This window comes from Eucyclogobius newberryi, unplaced genomic scaffold, assembly GCF_026437365.1.
Source record: "Eucyclogobius newberryi isolate DKJ021-1_F unplaced genomic scaffold, fEucNew1.0.hap1 SCAF_8, whole genome shotgun sequence".
NCBI lineage: Eukaryota > Metazoa > Chordata > Actinopteri > Gobiiformes > Gobiidae > Eucyclogobius > Eucyclogobius newberryi.
In genome coordinates, this window is record NW_027316500.1 from 17873133 (window position 1) to 17898869 (window position 25737).

The 25737-nt window shown below is 39.7% G+C and overlaps 1 protein-coding gene across 1 annotated transcript in view; it reads right to left on the minus strand.

Annotated features, from left to right (window-relative positions):
• The window catches only part of LOC140351291 (inactive phospholipase D5-like), a 64937-nt gene that overhangs the window by 26176 nt on the left and 13024 nt on the right, over positions 1-25737 (minus strand). The window contains exon 2 of the mRNA XM_072437071.1: positions 3326-3462. Within this exon, the coding sequence (XP_072293172.1) occupies positions 3326-3462 (137 nt within the window). The remainder of the gene's footprint in view (positions 1-3325; positions 3463-25737) is intronic.

A 25737-nucleotide genomic window follows, 5' to 3' on the forward strand; every position in this document is an offset into this window, starting at 1 on the left:
CTAAGGTCTGAACTCAGGCAATTGACAATTACAGGTTTTGACAAGAAACATTAGTTTCTCACTCTCTCATCCTCTTGAGACCATCTCAATGTGGTCATCTCACAGTTTGGGTTGAATGGGACGGTCGTAGGGCCCCTAGGGCCTGTGGACCATGTGGATTGAGTAAACAAACATGCGCAACAGGTGACATTATTTGAAGAGTTCATAACTTCTAAATATAAACTTACCAAAGGATGTTCAGGGGTGTTCACTAGAGGTGAGCAGGTCTATCGAGCTACTATCGTTTTATTAACGCATAAAATTTTATGTGAAGCCAGACAAAGTCTTTTGGGGGGAGCGGGTCCAGAGAGAGACGAAAAAAATGAAGTCTTTTCAGCTTAAACCCATTTTGAGAAGATCCCTTTAGCTTGACTCATGTTTGTATGGATAAAATCAACATCTTCCAAATAAAGTTATTGATGTTTAATTCATAAATTTCCCCATTCTGTGGACAAATAAAGGCTATCTTATCTTATCTTATCTCAATTGTTGTCGCAGGGTTATCTTCGACACACACCATTTCATGTTTTACTTACTTACTATAGTAAGTAAGTAAAACATGAAATGCTCAGGTCATAATCTTGGTGAGTTGGTGAAGGTGATGGAGAGAGAACTGCATAAACTAAACAACTGGTTTGCATTAAATAAATTATCATTGAACTTAAATAAAACAAAATTTATGGTATTCAGTAACAAACATGTAGATAATTATATCAAAATCAAAATAAATAGTTATAAAATTGAAAGAGTCAATTATATTAAGTTTCTTGGAGTGATCATAGATTGCAAAATTTCATGGAAAACACATATACAAAATGTATTGAAAAAAGTGTCAAAAACTATTGCAATTTTATACAAATGCCTTATATTTACTTTACTGTTCTCTCATTACTCCATATTTAACATATGGTATTGAGATAAGATAAGATAAGATATTCCTTTATTGTCCCACATGGGGAAATCTCATTGGTGCAACGCAGGTAGATACAGAGGTAGATACAGAAGAACAGATCACTTATAGGAAGTCTGAAAAACACTTTCAGTAGAAGATCTCCTATAAATAAATAAAAACTCCCATAGACAAATAAATAAATACATAAATACCATTGCATGTGATCACGACAGTAATTGCACATGAATAGATCTGGGGAAACACATACAAAACTAGAACCAAACCAATTTTCATTCTACAAAAAAAGGCCATTAGACTGATCAATCATGCATCTTATAATTCACAGAGTCATCCTCTGTTAATTCAATCTAAGCTTTTAAAATGTTATGATTTGGTAGACCTGTATACTGCTAAATTTATGTATTTAGTTAAATGTAATCAAGTCCCTACATCATTGAGGATAAAGTTTACCCAGAGGGAAATTAAATATAATTTAAGGGGAACGTGTATATTTGACAGACCTTATGTGAGAACAACGCTGAGGGAACATTGTTTGTCAAGTAAAGGAGTTAAATTATGGAACAATTGTTGCGATGAATTAAAAAATGCCATTTCTTTTTTTCTGTTAAAAAGAATCTTTAAGGAAACAATCATAGGAAAATATTTAGCAGAATGAAAATGCAGCTTTGTTATAATACCTTGAATGCTTGGGGAGGATACTTGTGAGCAGACTGTCCAGTATTATGTAGTGTTGTTTTTGTTGATGAACTGTGGCTTGTGAACTATAAAATGTCCACCAATGTTGAGCGTTTGAGAGAAGGGTAGGCACAATAAGCCTTGGCTTCTGCCTACACCTGGTCAAAAAACATTAATGTATCTCGAATTTAGTTTTGTGCTTGAATGTTGAGCACCTTGTGTTTTGTTTTTGACCAAACCACAATAAAAAAAAAAAAAAAAAAAAAAAAAAATTATATTATATTATAATCCTGTGGAAAAAGATTCAATGAGGGATTACACTGACTTGCTTTATAGTACTATTTGTTATACTTGATTAATTTACTTACATATGCAATAGTTTCAAAAATGCTGCAATGGGTTTGGTAAAATTACATCAGTGGTGCAAAGGCCGATTATAAGCAGACATTTCTAAGGCAGCTGAAAAGTGGACTAATGAGCGAGAACAAGCCAACAGCTCCTATACTCATTCTCTCCTCACATCTACACGTGCTCTCCTCTACTGTTCATTTGGCTCCTCTAAAAACCTTGGGGGTCCTTCACACTCTCACTATACTTAGACCCAAACTGGAGGAGAAAGCTGGCAGAAAGAGTTGTTAGGCCTCTCATTTAGGGGGGAAGAAAGAGCGCACGGACACAGCATAAAGAATGAAGGGAGCGAGAGAAGGGGGAAGCAATCCAAGGCTGAATGGCAAATTGAATGATACAAATCTAATGAAGTAGAACCAGTAGGAAGTGAAGAAGAAGAGTGCTGCCTCAGCCAAACCAGTGCTGATACAGCACTTTCACTGTACTCTCACTCCATCCACACACTACACAACTAATAATATCCAACCACTACCTTTTGTGCAATATTTACGCATTTGATCTTACAAGGAAACCAACAACAACAACAACAACAATGCTGATGAGTGTTTTGAGTGTTTTTGCCTTTATTAACTCCAACCCAGAGAAGTTTAAGAGCGTTTCTAATTGATTAGGCTGCACTCAAAATGGGATAAAACCAAGCAGACCACAATGCATTACAGTAATTGACTAGCATGAGCCATCAACTAACCAAATATGGTCAGGCAAACAAAAATCTATATATTGAGCAAGAGCAGTGACTGTGAAGACAAGTTTATTCGGACATAATCAAATAGATTAAATATGATTCTCATTGGTATTTCATGATCACAAACAAATAAAACTTGCTGTAAAGCCTAATGGTATAATCAAGTACATTAAAAGTCCACTTGTTTTAGCTGATTGGCGAGAGTCTAGTGCAAAGTGTATATTCCTCTTTTTTTAGTGTTCAATGCAAAAAAATACTTGTGTTTTAGTTCATTATAATTCCAGATAGTGTCATGAGCTGATATATTATTTTAAATAAGCAGAACTGACATTCAATATCATGTATTTTGTTAGGTTACTGTATGTGCGTGGAGCTTGGCCACAGAATATCCTAATATCCATTAAACAGAGAAAGAACATATTATTTGCAGGTATTAAAAGGTTTTCAATGCATTAGTAATTTCAAAATAACTGTAGGAGTAAAACTGTATGTAAGTATTAGACCTTTTGATCACTAAATATGGGTTGTCCGCGCTTAAAAGAACATTTCATTTCACAACATTTCTAAAGCCTGCTGACTGTCTAGGGTTTCAGACTAAATCTTACCGACAGCTGCTCTCACAGTTTTCCTCTGTGATCCCGTCTTCATCTTCTCCCCAGAAGTCCACGGCTGAAAAGATGAGGGCCAACAGCACGGCGAAGCAGCACACCAGAGCAAAGATCACGATGCACTTCTGCTGAGACTGCAACACACACACAAGGAACACAGCATCGATCAATGTGTATTTTTGACTCCTTAACTCTTTCATATGAACACAAGAGGCCAAAGTGCTCCAACCTTGGCTCCCATTAGCCGAATGCTGACCACCTCTCGGGTTTAATGCCCCGCTCAGCATCTAATAATACAAGACAGAGGTGAATTAACCCAAACATGTCGAAGGTCGGATGTTTACAGTAATCTCAGAAGTTCAGATGCCTTTTATAAGAGCTTGAGTCACCAACAGAACTGGATTCAAAAGGGGAAAAGTATATGTAGAATAATAGTAGTTTTAGTATAGGCCAAATCTTGACTTTTATTTGAAAGCTAAAGGTCACTATGCCCGAGGAACGAGAACTATGTTGTAATGTGTGCATCTGAATAAGAATAAGAATAGAAAGATAATATTGAAGCCTAAGAGCACTAAAGGGACACATTCAATTTAAGATTAGGGGGCTTTTAAAGCCTACATACCTATTTCTGAAGGCATTTTGTCATTCTGCCATTCTCAGCATGTTTCAAGTTTCAAGCTTAGCCGAGCAAAACCTCTACCGGGATCTGCATTAAAATGATGCGTTAACTCATGCCAGATAATGTAAAAAGATTTCCCTATGTGGTACAATCCAGGCCAAATATTTAAAAAAGATAAGGCTGGTTTGTATTTTAACTACAAACATACAAATCACAGAACATACAACTAGAGAGCACAAAACAAAGCAAAAAATAACAACATAGAAAAAATATATATAAAATGAGGCACTTCCAGTCTAACATAAAAGTCACATCTAGACCAAAGTCTGTCAAATAGGTCCATTTTCAAATTTAGTCCAGATATAACTTTTCCCATTTTGTGAATTTCTGTTACAGTTTCGGTACAGCCCTTTAATTGTTGGTTCAGTTTGTGTCATCCTCTTTCCCACCGCTAAAAGTATGTTCCAAAGGTATCCATTTATTGTGTCCATGCAGTTTTGAGGCCCAAATCCATATTTTGAATTTTGAAACAGTCTGTAATGCTTTATTAATCTCAGTGCAATATTTCTGAACATGACAGTCCCAAAAAACACATGGCAGTGGTGGATGAAGTACTTAATTTTGTTACTTAAAGGTTGAATGGACGATTTTTTTGGCACAAATTTAAGTCTTATTTCCTCGCGGCGTGGACTGCCGATTCGTATCAATCATAAAACGCACCTATCGCTCACCTGCAGCCGCGTCAGGCTCGTCCCCACGTTTCCGCGTGCCTAAGCGCATGGATCTATCATAATATAGTTCCCTCAGTGTACGGGGCAAAATGAAGACTGAGAAAGACAGTTCGAGCTGACGCAGAAGTGGACAGAAATCTACGGGAGACGAGCGATGCGATGCGCTCCGTTGCGCTAATAAACAAACGCACGTGTGTGTTGTATCAGTCCGCACGGGGGAGTGCACATGCGCACTTCCGCCTGTGTTCTCAAATCGTCAAAAAATAGTCCATTGTGCCTTTAAGAAAAAGTACAGTTAAAGAAGCAAAAAAATAATAATTAAAAAGTAATTACTTTTAATTTTAAAACAGTTTTATTTTATTAGTATAACATTTATTTATACAGGGAGCGCCCTTGAGAGCGAAGGCTCTGCTGAAGGAGAAGAAGAGAGCCTTCAGGTCAGGGAACAAGGAGGAGCTGAAGACTGTGCAGAAGGAGCTGAGGAGGAAGATCAGGCAGGCTGAGGCCGGCTACAAGAGGAGGATGGAGGAGCAGCTGCAGCAAAAGAACATTCAGGGAGTGTGGAGGAGCCTGAAAACCATCTCAGGCTTCAAAATCCCCCCTGCCCAGACAGAGGGGGATCTACAGTGGGTGAATGATTTAAATGCTCACTTCTTGAGGTTTGATCGGTCACCCGCCCCTCCCCCTGCACAGCTGCATGCTCCCTCTTCCACAGCTGGACAATGCCCTGCATCTGTTCCTCTTCGCTTATCTGCCCCGGACCATCAGCTCCCCACTTCGCCTGGACTCACCCATCCCCCCAGCACACGGTCCCCCTGCCAACCACAGACTGTCACAGCAGCACAGGTGAGGAGTGAGCTGAAGAGGATTAAAGTGAGGAAGGCAGCAGGACCTGATGGCATCAGCCCCAGGCTCCTTAAGTCCTGCGCAGATGAACTGTGTGGAGTTATGGAGCATGTCTTCAACATGAGCCTGAAGCTGAGGGTGGTACCACAGGTCTGGAAGACCTCCTGTCTGGTACCTGTGCCTAAGACACCGCGCCCCAAAGACCTCAACAGCTTCAGGCCAGTGGCTCTCACGTCCCACCTGATGAAGACACTGGAGCGGCTGGTCCTGGACCACCTCCGCTCCACCGTGAGCTCAGCCATGGACCCGCTGCAGTTTGCATATCGGTCTGGCATCGGAGTGGAGGACGCCGTCATCTCCCTGCTGCACCGCTCCCTCTCTCACCTGGAAAAGCCTGGCAGCTCTGTGAGGATCCTGTTCTTCGATCCCTCCAGTGCCTTCAACACCATCCAGCCGCTGCTCCTGAGGGACAAGCTGGAGACGGCTGGTGTGGAGTATGACCTGGCAGAGTGGATCCTGGACTACCTCACAGACCGACCCCAGTTTGTGAGAGCCCGGAACTGTGTGTCTGACACTCGGACCTGCAGTGTGGGGGCGCCCCAGGGCACTGTCCTCGCGCCCTTTCTCTTCACCCTTTACACTGCAGACTTCAGACATGACACGGACAGCTGTGTCCTGCAGAAGTTCTCTGACGACTCTGCCGTCATCGGACTCATCACGGACGACGATGACGCGGAGTACAGAGGACTGGCGCAGGACTTTGTGGACTGGTGTCAGCGGAACCACCTCCTCATCAACGCGGGGAAGACCAAGGAGATGGTGGTGGATTTCCGCAGACGCCACCCCACTGCCCCCTCACCAGTGAACATCCAGGGACGGGACATTGAGAGAGTGGACTCATACAAGTACCTGGGTGTTCATCTGAACCACAAACTGGACTGGACTCATAACACAGACGCACTGTACAGAAAGAGCCAGAGTCGGCTCTACCTCCTGAGGAGACTCAGGTCTTTTGGAGTGACAGGGCCACTCCTGAAGACCTTCTACGACTCTGTGGTGGCATCAGCCCTCCTGTACGGTGTGGTCTGCTGGAGCAGCAGCATCACAGAGAGGGAGAGGAGGAAGCTGGACAGAGTCATCAAGAAGTCCAGCTCCGTCCTGGGCTGTGCTCTGGACTCGGTGCAGGAGGTGGGGGACAGGAGGGTCCTGGCTAGATTCACATCTATGTTGGACCATGAGTGTCACCCCCTGCAGGACACTCTGTCCGCTCTGGAGAGCAGCTTCAGTGAGAGACTGATCCACCCTCGATGTGCGAAGGAAAGGTTCCGTAGGTCTTTCCTTCCTGCTGCTGTCAGACTTTATAACAAAAACTGTTAGTACTGAACACTCGCAATACTGACCTAACCTAATACTGATGTGCAATTCTGTCATATATGCAATTGCTGTTGGAATTCATGTGCAATTCATGTAAAATTCATGTGCAATCTATGTGCTGTCGTGACACATATTCATGTGCAATTACTGTCGTGATCACATGCAATGGTATTTATGTATTTATTTATTTATTTGTCTATGGGAGTTTTTATTTATTTATAGGAGATCTTCTACTGAAAGTGTTTTTCAGACTTCCTATAAGTGATCTGTTCTTCTGTATCTACCTCTGTATCTACCTGCGTTGCACCAATGAAATTTCCCCATGTGGGACAATAAAGGAATATCTTATCTTATCTTATCTTATCTTAAGCTCTTATTTACAAGAGTGCCTATTAACACATAAAAAACATTTACACAGTTAAAACATGATATAAATAGCACAGGATATACAGATAAAATGCCAATAAAAGTGTAATAATGTTTATAGGCAACTTTCAAGGTTATTTTTCTCTATAAAGGCTATTTTTTTTTTTTGCTTTGTTTTTTTCAAAGTGAACCAACAAAAAATGCAGGCAAGGTGTCTTCATAAATGTGCTGAATAACAACAACAACGACAACAACGACAACAACGACAACAACGACAACAACAACAACCACAACAACCACAACAACCACAACCACAACAACAGACAATCCATTTCAGCAGGTCTAAAATCTTGACATAACATATTTTTACTTTACAATCCGTTCAAAAATGTAGCGGAGTAGAAAGTATAGATACTTACACTACTACTTACACTGAAATGTACAAAAGTAAAATTAAAATGTATCCACTGTAAAATGTACTTAGGTTAAAGTACAGATACCTAAATTGTTTACTTTTACTTTATACTTTATTACTTTCCACCACTGACACATGGTAATGGTGTTCCTCCTGACAACCACACTTTCATCAGCAGTTAACATTTCCCAATAGTGTGCACTATGAAATAGTGTTATGAACATGCTGTGAAAAAACATATTAGATTTTTCCAGCAGAATTCTTTCCAAACATGTGATTTTGTGCTTCTCCACTGTGATAATGCTGATTCTGTATAGTATTTGTTAGAAATGTGTTAGAGGCGACTTTTTTGACACATGGTAAAACACAGCCACCAATAAGCCTGTAGTAATAGCTTTGTGACATTATTTAGATCACCAAAGCAGTGTTACAAGAGCTCCCTGAAAAGCTGTTAAAAGCGCTGAACTAATTACTGTTGTTTGCCAAAGATCATTAGCACAAAGTGAGCGCCCCCTTCCTCTGAGACATATTACATATCACACTCCATTGACGCAAAGCCCAGATCATTTTTTGTTTATCAGAGCTGAAAAGATTCATGTCTGCCGCCTAATGCGTGGGAGGTCAATTAATCTTACTTAGACAATCGAGTTTCCCCAGTGGACCTGAGATTTGAAGGAGCACAGCACACTTTATGCTTCCTGGGAACACAAAACAGTTCTAAAGTGCAACAACAATCTCTAATACATTGGCAAGTTCTGTGGAGACTTAAACCGGTGGACACTTCACTGCACTTCAAGAAGTCTGGGCACTTCATAAGCATAATTAGCAAATAGTGACAACTAGGAAAAAATGCTGTACTTTTCTTAATGAGCCACAATACTCAGGCCAAGAGGTTCTTTTTTTCTATATTTAGGGTACAAAGATATTTCCAAAAGCATATGGGGCCCACATACAACTACATCTATGTATGAGATGTTTCCGCTATTGTTCCAAAAAATTGCATTCAACTTGAATGTATTTACTCTGATTTATTGCTAAATAAACCACCTTGAATAACAGGCGTTCTTACTGTTAGTGATTCCAGCTTGGCCTAGTGGACACAACTGACTCCATAGACGAGTATAATGCCAGAGTGTGGAACATTCAAGACAGAGCAATAACATCTCCATTGGGGATGCAGGTCTTTAGTCCTATAGTGGATTAATAGGTTGATGGCGTTTTAGTTGATTCAAATTAGCCAAATCTGTGGGTGATTTTCTGTGATGGCCTCATATCCAGGCTGAGACAGAAGTGAGCAGTAAAACGGTCAGATTTTCTGTTTTTCAATTTCACCAAAATCACCTTATTTTGAAGATGGCTCTCAATTTGCTTCACTGATGCCAGATGGATTTTCAGGCCCAAGGAGTGAGTTTGCTGAAGATTTAGGAGCAAATCATCAGCCAGTTAGCATATAATTACATCTTTTCGAACTAGTTTTTTGCATAAACGCTGTTTTTGAATGAAATCTTGTGCAGTTGTAGTCTTTTGAGTGCAGTATGAGCCAGATACACAGATCATAGAGCTTTTACCAGTTTTGCGCCACTGTCTTCTTTAGTCTAATCGATTGGCAGGCCGTGTCTTTAGTCAACCACAGTCCTAATCTCCATGGAGACAAACAGGTTGCTGACCCTACACCAAATGGTTTTATATTGCACCTTTGAGTACTGTTACTTCAAATCTGTAACAACCATTTGAGTGATGCTTTAGAGGGATTATCACTTGTGGCCTCAGTGTGCTGTCTGTGGCACGTGTGTCTTACCGTTACAGACTCTGGCTCCAGTGTAACGTGGATGAAGAGGTCAGAGTTGAAACGTGCTCCAGGGACAGGAAATGCAAACAAAATACTCTAAATCAATAGGGCTTCAATTACAGGAAGTATTCTGACACTGCTCCACTGCAACCATAATACAAAATACACTATATATACTATTTGTGTTACTATTGAGATCTATGGCCAAAATAGATTTAATAACACAACATTTCAGAGAGGATCATTTCACTACATGTTTGTAGGGAAATGGAGATGGACATTCCACGGCCAGATAACAGAAAATCTCTCTTTGAACATTGGGGGTTTTTCGTTCTCCCTCTGTCCCTCACCGCAGGGGAGCCGCTGTGACTTGTGTGATAACAGATCTTCTCCCCACAGTCTTACAGGAGGACGCCCCGATGAAAACTATGTTTTATGTGATTATGCCATGAATGTTTGTCCGAATCAACTCCGTACACCGCATGTTTCACCTTGTGTTACGTATTTTTCCACTGTTTAAGGTTTTATATTCCCAATGCTTTAACTCGAGTGCCCATCACAGGTGAAAGAAGATGTAAAATGTATCTACCTCAAGAAATAATGTGTACAAACTGCCCAAAAGTGTTTAACGTGTAAATGTTAAAACAGGGTTTAAATGTTTTGCCATTATTTACGTTACTCTAGCTTTATTTTCTCGACCAGGAAATGTTAAACGGGAAGTCTGTGCAGTAGCGCCCGCCCCTTTCGCTCCCAGCATGCCCTGCGGGCCAGGTATCACAAGGACGCTCCAAGCTAGAAATCTTCTCTCTGCTCTTCCTCTTCTCTTCTCTTCTCTTCTCTTCTCTTCTCATCCCCTTTGTCTTTTCTCTTGGAAGCCGTCTCCACGGATGAGCCTTTCACTTTTCCTTTGTCTCAACAAAATCCGTCCGTCACGTGGTCGACAAGGCCATGCCAGCCCTGGACTCTGAAACCACCTGAAACCACCTGGAACTACCTGGAACTAAGCTTAAGCGCTAAACCGGACAGAGACTTTCTTTGCTACTTCGTTTCTCTTCCTTTTTGAAGTAATCCACGTCGTTTACGTGGATCAGCGCTACGCTCTCATCTGAGTAAAGGCCGTGTAAGGAGCTAACACGCCGCTAAAGCGTTCTACCGCTAAGGAACTCTCGGACATCGCCTCCGTTGCCACCGGCGCCAAGGACCTCACAGCCGCCGCTGCCTTCCTCGCTCCACGGCCAGCACACCGCTCCACGGCCAGCACACCGCTCCACGGCCGCCGCCCGCTTCACGAACCTTCGCCGCCACACCGCTACACGCGACGCCTCGCTACGGATCTCGTCCGCGGACAAGGACCAGCCGGACCGAGTCTCTACAAACCGTAAGCCGAGTCCAGTGTGTGGTTCTTTTGTGGCGTGGTTTGGGTAGAGCTCAGCTGTTCCTCCTCCCTTTTAGCTTCTCACTTTCCCCCTTTTTGATATAGATTAGCATAGACACGTTTGATTATCAAAGGCAAAACCCTGGTTTAACATTATCTGCATGAAATTCGCTGTCAAATCTGATATAACATCACCTGTGATTTACCTGTGCACATTTCTGCTCCGGTGTTTTTGATTGCCCTTTGGATAAATAAACTACACGAAAGAGTTATTGACTATTGTTTGTTTGAATAGACTATGTGTAAGTCCCTGAATCGTGAAACACCCTTCAGACCTTTTTAACGAGCGCGATTAAGGACCGTATCTTAGCTCTTTGGGTTTTACCCTGGTGCCCCGTCTTGTCTCGTTTCTGCTAAGAAATCTCCCTTAATCATAAACTGAATACATGTAGTTTGAGACCCTACATGTTAACAGACTCAGATACGATGATGCATTTTGTGTGTTAATCCGGCAATAAGTGGGCAGCTCTAATGGAGTGTGAATGTACTCAACCCAAGCCTGAAGGAGGCCATGAAATCCAATCATCAACCACAGATTCTGGCCCCCGAGGATTGCACAGTGCACCTGAATGGGCAGAAGATCACACTAAAGCACTGTCTACAAAAAGCGTGTAAAAAGAGAAACAGATGTATAATGTGGAATACATGATTAGTGGGTGGCAGTTGGCTCTCCTCCATAAAAACAATCTCTATATATATAATATACTGGTTTCAAACAGCAGGCCTTAGTTAAAGGGGAGTGTGTTAAAGTCAAACACAACAACAAAATAGTGCTAAAGAAAGCACTTCTAGATTGTCAGGATTATCAGTAATTTTACTCAAGCTATGTTTAAAAAAAGTAAAACTGTAAAGTACAACAAAAAAAAAAAAAATCTGGCTGTTTATGTGAAAATATCTTTACTTTTTCATTTAGAAAGTTTGATATCATAAAGCTAGACTTTTGAAAGAAATCAAATTAAGGATTTCATTGTTGTTTTGGTGTCTACAATCGTGAATAATTGTAAAATTGTGATGTTTGTTCTCACAATAATCATAAAAATAAAAATGTGATATAATGACATCCATGATCTCAGCCACTACAGACAAATAATAAAAGCCATCGGTAAATACCATTTTTTTTTTTTTTTTTTTTTTGCTTTGCTTTGCGGAGTTTTTTGCACCCCCTTCTATGGAATTCAATTTTGGAATTGACAAAGAAATCTAACGAAAATTGTTATATATGTGTTTTTGCTTGGCAGAATTATTTTGGGGGGGGGGGGGTGTAGCTCGCCTAGGGCACCAAATGTGCTGGGGCCGGCCCTGGGTTCATACAGTGTGTATACTAATGTATACTAATCTAAAATCTTGCTTCTGTTAAGCTTCGTATTGATTGCGGATGCTCAAATAAAGACATTAAGCAGAAATAACCATGAGCAATACAAGGCCAGAAGCCTTGGTAATTTGATTTGGAGAGATTTCTCTGTGGCTGTTTTTGAAAGCTATCCAGAAATCCTTTATAAAGAGTTGTGTGCAAGGTTCATGGCCCAGAGCCAGTCCCACACACGCCTTGTGCTCAGAGCGTGTATCTGTCTTGGTCTGCAACACAGAGAATCCTCCTCTATCCTCTGATCACAAAGGGTTTTATCTGTCTGCCCTTTTCTCTCCGCTCTCCCAGGGCTCTCCATCTGTAAACACTGTCATTTTCTCTCTACAAAGGCCGATGTCAGTTGAAGGAAAACGCTCTCTACAAGAAAGCAAGAAGTACAGGGATGTTACTATATGTGCAGAAGATTTTATATCTAAGAATGGCTATAAAAAAGCAGATAATGAGGACTAGATAGTAGCTATATTTTCAAGATGATGTAATAGAGCACAACGAGAAGACAGCTAAATTCTAATTAGCAATTAAGTGGGGTGTTTCAAGGTACAAGACTTACAAAATTAAAATCCTCCCAAAAAATATATATATACACACAGGTATGTAAGTTTTAATCTTCATGTGAAAGCCTTCATTCTTGGCACACACTGGGAGGTGGAAGATCAAAGTCACCAATTCTTTGCTGCGGGGCAGAATCAGCAATGAGTCTGTCACCTTGAATACAAAGATTATGTGCATGCTTCAACATTCACAGGTACAAGTGCAAAGGCAAACGCTGAAATATTGTATAATGAGATGCATTTTGGATGTCTTAGATTTTGAGGAATGAATTTGAATATGATCGTTGATTTGTTGCTTTAACTTGTATGCATGGCCTTCAGCTCATCTTCTTTAGTACACTCTGGAATAACATCACGTTAGATTACAAATGATAAATACCATTTCAGTCCAATATTTTCATTACAAATCATACGGTATGTCTTTAGTCTATGTGTAGGGGAAGTCAGTGTAATCTCTCAATTGTCAAATCAAATCAAATCAAATCAATTTATTTTTGTAAGGCCCAAAATCACAACAACAGTTGCCTCTGAGGGCCACAGGGAGAAATGAATCAACAGTGTCTGTGGTGGCGAGGGAGTCAGACAATGTCTGTGGTGGCGAGGGAGTCAGACAATGTCTGTCCTGTGGTAATTGTCCAGGAATGATCCATACGCAAATGTTTCAAAGTAGTCCACAGAATGTTTAAAAATCAAGACATTTTGACTTACATCTGAAAGTCATTTTCTACTTGATTCCAATCCTATTGTGCTCTGCCTTACTCTTAATGGTGAAGAAAAGTCAGGCAGATCACAATAAGATTGGAATGGCCCATAACCAGAGTTGCCAGATTTTCAGAGACCAACAAGCCTATATTGCCCATACAATAAGAAACTAGTCAAACGTTTAACGATGTGTATCTTTTTTACCTTTAAAAAAAAATAATACTATTTTTAAGATTTTAAATTTCATTTTTAAGATTTCTAAATCTCAGTCATTGCTGAGTTTGAGGCATCCGGTTTCCCGCATCAACCCATGCACAATAGGTCAAATATTCCAGATACGGCAGTAGGTACGGCAGTGGTTCTTAACCTGGGTTCGATCGAACCCCAGGGGTTCGGTGAGTCAACCTCAGGGGTTCGGCGGAGGTCAAAACACACATCAGACTCATATGATTCGTGCTGCAGGGAATTTGGTGTGCTCAGTTGTCGACTTGTGACTGTCGTGATGGTACATCTTGTGATTTCTTTCTTAATATTTTAGAATGAATCAAAGCCCACCTTTCTGGGCAACGTCTTGGTAACAGCTTGCAGTTAAGAGGGCCAAAAGCACCAGGGAAATTGCCCAGAGTCTAACCTGTATCAAAACCCCTTTTGGGATAAGACCTGTCACCAGCCTCGCCCCAAAAGGGCCAAAAGGACCAGGCCAGAGTCCCAACAGACTAGCCTGTATCAAAGCCCTCCTCTCTGGGCTAAGACTGGGCACCAGCCCGGCCCCAAAAGGGTCAAAAGGAATAGGGAACAGGCCCCAGAGTTTACCCTGAATCTCAGCCCTCCTTTTAGGGTCAAGTCTTGGCACCAGCCTGGCCCCAAAAGGGCCAAAAGGTCAGTCTCTGGGGCCATTTCCCTGTCCTTTACTATAATATGATATCTTTGAGAGAAATCCTTTTCAAGGATGCTGGACATAAAATGAGAAGGAACAGACTTTGTTGTGAAAATGACTTGAGAGTGGCACTTCTAGCATTTCTGAACTGGTTTCTGAAAAGCAACCGCATAAGACACTCTGATTTGCAGTAAATATTCATAATTTTTGTTTATGTGTGAAAATCTTGTTTTGATGATTTTGTTCTTTGAATACAGTGATGTTGATGCACGGTTCATTTTGTGCACCAGTAAAATATATGTTTTGAATTCTGTGGCCCCATACATGAACCTGACAACCCACATTTTTGAAAAAAAAAAAAAAAAAAAACAAGATATAACTATGATAACATACCTTATTATATTATCTTTCTTTAAAATATTTTTTTCTTGGATTCATTATTTTGTGGGTTTTCGGGTTCATGCATGGGGGCACAGAATTTGAAAATTTTATATATATATATATATATATATATATATATATATATATATATGTTTTTCCAATTAAGAAGGGTTCGGTGAATGCGCATATGAAACTGGTGGGCTTCAGTACCTCCAAAAAGGTTAAGAACCACTGAGGTACGGTCTCTCCTGAAGGGTGGGTCAAATGCAAGTTTCCCTACGGGGATAATAAAATGTACCTTAAAGGCGCAATGGACGATTTTTCGGCGATTTGAGAACGCAGGCGGAAGTGCGCATGCGCACTCCCCCGTGCGGACTGATACAACACACACGTGCGTTTGTTTATTAGCGCGACGGATCGCATCGCATCTCTCGTCTCCCGTAGATTTCAGTCTCTTATGAGTCAGCTCGAACAGTCTTTCTCCATCTTCATTTTGTCCCGTACACTGAGGGAACTATATTATGATAGATCAATGCGCTTAGACACGCGGAACCGTGCTGCTCTCGGGGGACGAGCCACACGCGGCTGCAGGTGAGCGGTAGGTGCGTTTTATGATTGATACGTGGCAGGACTAATCAGCAGTCCACGCCACGAGGAAATAAGACTCAGATTTGGGCCAAAAAAATCGTCCATTCAACCTTTAACTTTAACCTCAACATTTTCCAAAAAGAGTAGCACAAAGTCACTTTAAAGGAGCAGAACTGGCAACTTAACCAAAAGGTCAAACAGGTAAACAAATGCAGAGAAGTTTCAGGGTGAAACTCCCTGAGAGGAGGATCGAGCTCAGAGCAGCATAAAAATTAGTTTCTCTGACCAGCTCCTTCAGATTGAAAAGGAGTTTTAGATTGAAGTCGAAACATCTTTATATTAAAACATTGTATGTATAGTGCAGACATCCAAGCCAGGTTTTATACATGCTTTATAACAATAATCTAAGCATGTACATTTCAATAGCAATGTTGATTCATTTTATGGAATACACACAAAAATATTTAGTCAACTATACTATTTTTTCACATGGTGAACTCAATCGAATCAAAACTAACTACTAAATGTTCACATTTGGATCTAATAATGAAAACACTTCTTATCAAACCCTGCTATTTTCTGTGAGTTGTTGCAATCACACGGACAAAGTATTAAACCAAAGCAGGCAAACCATAACCTCCTTCCCTGAGGTAACATCTCTCTCCGAAGCACATCTTCTACTTCACATTATCAGGTGTCGTGTGATCGTGCAGCGTAACACTGTCCAGTTTGTATATACTTTCTGATCAATGACACGTCTCGCTGCTACTGATTTTAAACAGTGTTGCACTGACAGTCTCACAAACAAGCTTTTATGGTTATTTGCATCTGAATGATAAACTACTACCCAAGATTCTCACACACTTGGCTGCCTCCAAGTTATTATAATCAAGCAACGCTCAAATCATGCGGAATAAACATAATAAACTAATCTCTGAGCTGGAGTGTCTGTGCAGCGGAGCAGATCATTTCAGCAAAATAAATTGAGTCGTTTCTAATACCACTCGCAGATATCTTCATAATGTAATGGTTTGAAATACCAGCGGTGAAGTAGCACAGAAACACTATATAAGGCCTAATGCTGTCATGTTCCTGAAATATGCTGAGGTTGCTTTTGTGATATGAGTATGTGTGTTTGGCTGCTCTGGGAATAATACACTTCACAATACTGTTTCATTCATAGCACCAGATTGTGTTTGTTTCCATTGCATAGTATTGCTTGGTGCCAGCTCGAGGGAATTTATTATTATTATTTCAAAATATGTTTTACTTACTTACTTTACTGTGATTCCCCAGAGTGCGTATCAAAGGGGATACTTTATATTGTGAACCTTTTAAATATTGTATATATAACACTTCATAGGAACTCGGACAAGGCACAACTCAGACCATTTTCTTATAATTGTCCACAGTGACAAAAATAACCAAATAAAATATCAAATGTATTTGTGATGGTTTTGTAATTCAAATACAACCAAAATAAATAGTTATAACATGGTAATTACAAATAATGGGAAGAAAGTAGTATGAAAAAAATAGACCATAATTTGGTTCATGAGTTTAGGTGAACAACAAAGAGCTTTTCCTTTATTAACATAACCCAATAATGTTGTTTTTGTAATGATATAGATTTATATATTAAATAGTATGGAAAAGTAAGCATAAAAAGTTAAGATGCACTTTATCTGTCCTCTGCATTTGACCCATTCTTCAATGTTGAACTGTCTGTAATTAGTTATATTTTTGAATGTTGTGAACACTAGTATCAATCAGTCACTATGTGTTGCTCAACGTGCTTTGTACTGCACAACAATAACCTCAGTCTATAAAATGTGAAGAATTGTTATAAATCACTATGAATGACTGAAGCGTTCATGTGTCGCTGCAACCTGTCGTGAAATGTGCACAGAGAGGGTTCAGATTCTGCTCCCCTGAGTGTGTTCTCCTGCAGCCGGAGGAGCAGTCAAACCGCTCTGCCCTTATCACAAGTGCAGCAGCTTTATGACATGCCCTCCCTGCCCAGAGGAGGGCTCATCGGGACACAGCTTTTATTATACACAAGCACCAGCAAGGAATCAAGTACGTCCCTTCAACTTTTTAAGAAGTCATACAATTCTGACTCAAATAATTTGTTTAATATATCGACGCTTCCTTATTATTGCTTGTGTAAATGTCGTGTTTTCATAGGGAAATTCAATCCAAGTTTTTTTTCTTTTTAAATCCAGTGAGAAAATGACACATTGCATCTTTACATTTATACATTGCACATTTAAAGTTGTCCAGGCTCATGAATATTTGACAGGAGGAGACAGAAATATCAACTGCTAACAGACAATTCATGCATTTCAGGGTTAATAGGTTTTTGCAGTTGTGATAATTGAAAATGTAATTGAAAAACTAGGTTGCGAGGAGAGACCCAACAGGCAAAGTATATACATATAATATATATATATATATATATATATATATATATATTTTGGGCAGTTTGCTCTCACCTGGAAACCTCTGCACCTAATTTTATAGATTTATACGGGAAATAACTTCAAAGGCAACTTCATAGCTTGTTATACTTCTAAGCCAATTTCAGTTAGATCTTGTTTATTCAAATGCTAAATAAGATGTCCATCCCTTCTGTACATTTTTTGTAATTTGAAAGACGTTTGAAACCTGCCTCTCTATGAGAAGACCACATGATGATGTAAAATTACAAAAGAAGTTGAGCTCTAAATTTTCCTATTGACCTACAGGTCCTCGCCTTAATCTTTAGAATTATTGTACAGATCATTTTTGGGGTCAAATTCTGGCTTTTTTTAAACTCATGGTAAATCATGTGTTTTATTTAATTGCCTTGCCACCTTTAAAATAAACGAATAATGTCTAAGTTCTCATGAGCTCCACTTCAAATTAAATGGTGCTTATCTTCTCCAAAGAACTACAGACTGAATGAGCGTGACGTGGTGATCCAGTTATAGTCACTGAGGTCAGTGCGGCGCACAGCCTAAAGAAGCTTTATCTTTGAAGAGTTTCCACCATCAGTCTCTCTTTGACAACTTTGTTTAGTTCTGAGCCTACTCTCACACAAGCTGAACGGATTACTGCAGCCATCGGTAAAAAAAATAGCCTTGAAACTCCAATACACATCACCAGCATAAACTTGAGAGGGATAAATCAGCTACTTATGTCCTAATCATACTTAAGCAAGCACCATTTAATGAAACAGTAACGATTGTGTACTCACTATTATAGAGGTCTCCTTTTTCCCTCAAGTAATGATGGTCAGCAGTTCTATAGAAATAAATGCTGGAAGCACGCCATTTGTGTGTCTCCTGAACTTTCAAGCTAAATGTGCCCAACCTTTAGTGATTGATCAATAGTGCAGGATCCTCATTCGTCTTTTGGACGTGCACAAACAGGACAGTGGTGTGAGGCTGAATACAAAACACACCGAGGCTCTAAAATGATACAGCTGAATTTGACTGATGTTTACAAGCGACGTGGTATTTCATAAGTAGCGTTACTGTGTGCTGTGTATTCTGACATGTCAGACATGAGTATTAAGTAGCTTGTGGGTTTGAACGGATCACATTTCCTTGGCTAACTTCCAGAAATTGTAATAGCAACTGTCAATCACACTGCCACATTTTGACAATATATACTATGATATCATGCACTCGATAAGCTTCTACAAAAAATATATTTGGGACCGGATTAAGTTGGAAAACTACATACACATTGATTGAAGAATAAGAAAACAAGTTACTTTTCATTAAAACAAGTTTTGTGAAAATGTCTTTTCTATTATATTAATTGCCGTTTCGCTATCACAAATTCATCTGTTTGAATTATCAGCCATGTCAAATTAAGTTTTATATATAAACATACCTCACTTATCCTTATAAATGGTACTGGGTTCAGCTAGTACATAAAGAAATACTATAATTTGACCTGTTACTGGGGGTGGATGATCTAACAAGATGGATCACAATTTAAATTTGATCATGATTCATATACAATTTTCCAAGTGCCCTTAAGAGTAAATAAAATAATCTGCTTCCCTCTTGTAATTGTTTCATTCACCTGTCACTCACTTCGAGCATAACAGAGGCTGACCACTAGGAAAAGTGGGAGGTGAAAGACCATCTATTTTTGACCAAACAGCATTAAATACAGAAATTATGAACTGGGATATGACGATATCTAAAAAGCAGATTGTCACTGGGATGAGAATACGATTAGATTTGTATCACCCTATCGCCCAGCCCTGTTACACTTCTCATTGTGGTAAATGTGCTGCTCAGTTCACAATGTGTAATACTGGACAAAAATTCCAATTAGTTTAGCCTCCTCCACATATTGTACAGAATCTCACCAGTTCAACTCTTCTGGGAGCTCTCATCGCCTGCAGTGGTTTATCTGAGCTGTTCTGTGACTCAATACGAACATGAGCTCCTGCGACCAATGGGACCCACTGAAATGATCAATGTGTCAGCTTCCTCTGCTGCCTGCATCTTACAGGTCACTCCGGAACATGTCAGCGCTCCATTGAACTCTTTATGAGGGGCTAGTATCATATTCCCTCTGGTCATATAAAGCGAAGGCCAGAACACTTTTATTTCTCCAAACTTCATTCAACCAGGACAAAAATTTAGATTAAAATTTTCAAGAGCGTCCTGATCAAGAGGCAGCAACACAAATCACACAACATTTCACATATAATATAATATAAATAATGTGACAGTCTCAAATAAAGCATTTGAAAGTTTACTTTTTTAACTTTTTTAATTGTAAAGTATTTTAAAGAATCCAACGAAACCAGCTCTTTTAAGTTAAACTCCCAGTAAAAAATAACATTAACAATTTGTTGTGAAGTGATGCATTATTTTAAATATGTACATTTAAGCAAATGATACTAATGCTATTTTCCTAATTAAATTCAGGTAGGTTATCAATCCTGTTTAAGAACAATGATTTTCGGATCAATTAATTCATGTTAACGATCACCATTGTACAGAAGATCAATAACGTATCTGTAAATGCTGTGCACACAACATGCATGACATATTTCCCTCTGTATAGAACAATGTGGCCAGTTTCTTTTTAAATTTACAAACTAAATTAAGTTCACATTCAATATTCAAAAACATCTTTTGTCCATTTTTTTAAAATTTATGTTAAAAGCAAATGCAATTTTACAACTGTTTTCATTTTCACTGACATTGAAGCGAACATCCTGCAGGTTTAATAATGGAAAATGTGAAGTTATGGTCCAATCTTACTTATTTCTTCTGAAATGGATCATTTTAGGAAACAAGCTGTGTGAGGGATGCATGTCCTTCCACATTGTGTGAGGTGAATCGGACACTTTGGCCTGATGTATGGATACTTTATGGCTGTTGGAGTCATAAGAATAGGTGTGTACTTACAGTAGCAACACGTTCTGCTGTTGACAACTGCTATTTGTCAATAAAACAATGAGCCATTACATTAAGACAAATGACATGTGAATTCACCTGACAGTATGTTCACTGAGGTTCAAAAGCAGGACCACACCCCCAACATAGTCTCCATTCTACACCTTTATTTCCCAGAAGCCTTCTTATACCAGCCTAATGTCGCAGTCGCCGGTTGACCCTGTTCTCTCGACTCACCCTCTCTCCCCTTCAATTTAACATAGCTTTTTTTCCAGCATCCTGTCTCCTAAAGGGGGAAGGGTCCTGAATCGACAGGGCAGATCGCAGAGACTGAACCCTCCTCTCTCCACCCAGCCATCGGTCTTCACAGTTTGATCATCAGTGTCCATCTTTGTTGCGGCGCGGTCCTTGCTAATGAAATGCACGACGTAGGCGAATGTTAGAATTGAGAGCATCCAAAACTGCATTTCATTGGCGCATATGGTTCCAGTAGTGATCAATCTCTGTCTAAAGTAGTTTGAAGCTGAACTATTGGTGAATTCGCAGTGACGGGCAAAGAATCACAGATGTTATGTTTTTCTGTGAATTTCCACAATGAAAACGTTTTTTAAAAATGTTCTATCTATGTAACGTGTGTAAAGGCCAATCACATCAAGTAAATTCTGTTTGTATCCCCCTTCTTCAATCATAGAAAATTATTTAACAAAGAAAAGGTCATATGGCAATCGCTGAGGACTGCAACCCGGCTTTGATGTTCACCGTTGTGTGGTGTTGGAAGAATGGAAGATCTCTTTGAAGGTGTTTGTATGCGTGTGCCTGACAGCCTCAGATAGATAGAGAGTCCAAAACCGGCAGCCAGGAAATTATGAATGAAAATAGGGTCAAAGTATGACAATATGATGAATTTAGGAGAACATCGCTGAGTTAAAATAAATGAAATGCCAACAGGGACGTCCGGCTGTTCTTGTGAAAGTCTAAGAGTGCCAAGTTTCAGTCAGTGTAATGTAAAGTGTTTGGTGTGTTGCATTTTGTCTTTCCAAATAGTGAAAGTAATGCAGCTCTAATAATTCTAACGTCATGTACACTTATAAGGGTTCAGTTCATGCCAGGCCTGCAAAATAATGACAATTTATTGGCTCATAATTGAAATCAAAATAATCTGAAACAATTAGATGTATTGTCAAATATTAACCTGTAGAGGACTTATCATAATTTGTTGTTTTGTGATTCACATTGGTATTGTGTGCCCACATCAATAATATTTAAGAACAAAATGTCATTAACACAATTTTGGTGATTGGAGAAGTAATTGTAATCATGACAAAAATGTGATTAACTGCCTAGCCCAAGCTCATACTACGTACATATTCAGATTAGAAATAGATTTCAAAATGTTATAACGTATTAATACTGCACTACAACTATTAGTTAAAGGTTGAATGGACAATTGTTTTGGCCCAAATCTGAGTCTTATTTCCTCGTGGCGTGGACTGCTGATTAGTCCTGCCACGTATCAATCATAAAACGCACCTACCGCTCACCTGCAGCCGCGTGTGGCTCGTCCCCAAAAGAGCAGCATGTTTCCCTGTGTCTAAGCGCATTGATCTATCATAATATAGTTCCCTCAGTGTACGGGACAAAATGAAGACAGAGAAAGACCGTTTGAGGTGACTCAGAAGAGACAAAAATCTACGGGAGACGAGAGATGTGATGTGATCCGTTACGCTAATAAACAAACGCACGTGTATGTTGTATCAGTCCGCACGGGGGAGTGCACATGCGCACTGCCTTCTAAAATCACAGAAAAATCTTTTAATTTATTAGTATTTTGTGCAGGTCCAAAACTGGAAAATCTGCTCCTGTAGAATTTCTCTTTGCTTCTACAACATTCCCTTTGAAAGAATATGTATATGAAAATTGCATTGGCGTTGTATCCCAGTTAATTTTAAATACATTGTATGGATTACAAATACTATTACATTCATCACTTACGCGATACTATTATCTGGTGCTTTGCCTCCGTCCATTTTACTTGTCTACCACTCCCATATTTACCAAACATCTGTGCTCATTGATCCCAGCTGCCTCCCTTGGATCAATACGTTATTTATAGTCCCATTAAGATGACATGCAAATCTAGGCAGCCATGACAAGATATGAGCCATCCCTTATAGTCCACTCTAATAGTCCTTTTTTTTACATTTTACCCACTAAAAATACAATGCATATAAGGAGTTAACATCTTGAGCCTACAATTTCCCTACAGGGACAATAAAGTTGTCCTTAACCATAACTATGTGGGGTAGTATAACTGCTGTTAGGGCTAAAATTATTACTTGCGCCAAGAAACAGCTGAACCTTCTGCTCACCTTTCTTCTGCTAAACAGGGATGTTTTTTAAATAATATTTCATCTTACCATGCACCAAAAAAATTGATCAGATTCAAAGTGCAACAATACAAAGTGGCTGATGATGCATAACATGACCATAACATTGTGGGCTGAAAACTTCAGAAATCCTTTAGTCATTTAAAACTAAATTTGCCCTTTCAGCTAAACTGCGCCTTAGCTTTATCATCTTGCTCTGGTCTATTGTTCCCTTTGGAGCCACCAAAGCAGATTAGATGGCTTGTGAGTGTAATGAAGTATTGTATAGCGGAGGATTGCGTGCCAAACTCACGGCCGGCTTTCTTTTTGCGGTTTATGTTGAATTCTCAGATCAGATGACCTTTGCATCCTGTTGGTCCCCTCTTCCTGGGATTCATTTCCTGTTCCTTCTTGTGCGTCAAAAAAAGACAGCATGGGATTGTGACAAAAAAAATCCCTCTTGCACAAAGCACTAAACAGCTGTGAAAATAAGTTTTATAGCTGACTGCTACCCTGGAAATGTAGTGTGTAGGTATTAAGTTAACTTTTTATTTCCAGCAATTAATCTACATTTTTGTGTCATTGATTTAGAAAGCTGTTTGGTAGGCAATTCATTCTAATCGTATTATTGTTATAGCAATATTGCACTTTCTTGCCTTCACTTCACTTCACATTTATTTGCCATGTAGCTTGTTCTTATTTTGTCTGAACCACTTGCGTGACCAATATTTACCGCGCATTAATTTTCTCCTCCACTTCATCTGACATATATTACGAATTGCTGTAGTGACAAAACCATTGACCTGTAAATCAAATCAACTCATGAAATGCTTCTTTTACTTTCCAAATAACACGACAAGTAAACATTTTTGTATAATTTTTTCCTTTACAATAAGCTCTCAGTTCACCAGCACTTTAACACAGTCTTGTTCTCCATCTGCGTCTCCAGAGTGTCATCTCACACGTCCTATCCCTGGTCCCTGACGGTTAAACAAATCCAATAGTTGCTGGTCAGTGTCTGCGTGTGTGCTTGAATCAGCAAGTTCAATTACGCCTGCCCAACTGGATAGATGGCCTGTGACTGGCTCGGGCTCAGTTAGCATTTAGCGACACACAAACACAACCCGGCAGCCGCTGGGAAGCAAAAGTATTTCATTAATTTTGTGCTAGAGGAGCTGGTGGGCCTTGATCCCTGGACGTGCCGTTGGACTGAGCGAATTTACCAGCTATGATTCAGAACAAAGAAAGACGAAAGCACACAGCAATTCACACAGACAGAAGAGAGGCTGTGATTGACGCAGTCACTTTCTTTTCTTTAATTTAACAGGACTGTGGAGTTGTTTGAGGACATCATTGTTGGTTTCTAAGAATAAAACACTACATGCCATCAGCGGCCGTTTGCTTTGCTTGTTAATAGAGAGCAATTGTCATAAAATTATCACGAGCAAAAATGTTGTCTTGTGTGTTAAGTGTCAAAGTCAGGTCATGTTGTTTTATTGCCGAATCAAGTGATCACCTTGAGGACAGAGAGATGAACCGTGCTCCAGAAGGAGATTCAGCAATAAATTGGCCCCGAGGCAAAGTCACAAGGCTCAGCTCGAGCTCAGTTTTGAAATATCTGTGAGATCTAAAGTAAACTGCTTTCTACTATGTTGGCTATCATGAGTAGTTCAATTATAATTTATGAACGCTATATATGTATTGTGCTTTCAGCTAATATCAATGCAACGCGTTTATATGAGATTTCCCTTGACAAAAATAAGTACAATATTTAGAATATGTCTGCATTTCTGGTGCAGCACTTTTGGTGCCCAAGGAAAGATTTCAGATTATTAAGTATTAAAATATGAAATAAGGGTCCTTGCATTGAATTCTTAATCTATATTGAGTCAGGTACCCTACTTACCTATGACCCAGCGTCAGATTATTTTGGCATAATTGTAAGGACAGAGAAGTGGATTGAGATAGGGGGTAGGTGAATACAGACATTTTCTGGGCACTCAAGCCTCAAATACGGAAAAATACAGAATTACTCAAACATGCATGAATCAATAGGAATACAACTTTGATCAATCAAGTTATAACATTGTTAAATATGTTACATAATTAATTCAATTTTAGAAAGAAATTCCTTCATTACAATGTAGATTTCAGCATATCATGATTAAATTAATTGGCTGGATAACGAAAAGATAATGTTGTTATAAATTTACGTATATATACGGCTTTTGATGTGCTTATTTGGAAAAGTTTTTCAAAGTGTGAAGTGTGGGTCATGGCAGGGTTTCTACAGAGCTCTGGGTCAGCACAGTTAAAAGTGCTCTAAGACCTTCTCAGCAGAGCATTACCATTCAATTTCTGCTCATGATGCAAGTTTTTTACCTTGAGCCAACTGCGCTTCCCTGTTTCTGTCCCCAAGAGCGTCATGTCAGCGCTCGGTGTCTGCAGCCATCGCTCACACACCTCTATGCTGATGTCCACAGTAACGAGCTGGAGCCTTAGGGCTCAGCACACGTTATAGGTGACAGGGTTTATACCAGGGCAGGGGCTTCATCACACTGTAAAACCACTGAGTCTAGACTTCTCCACTTC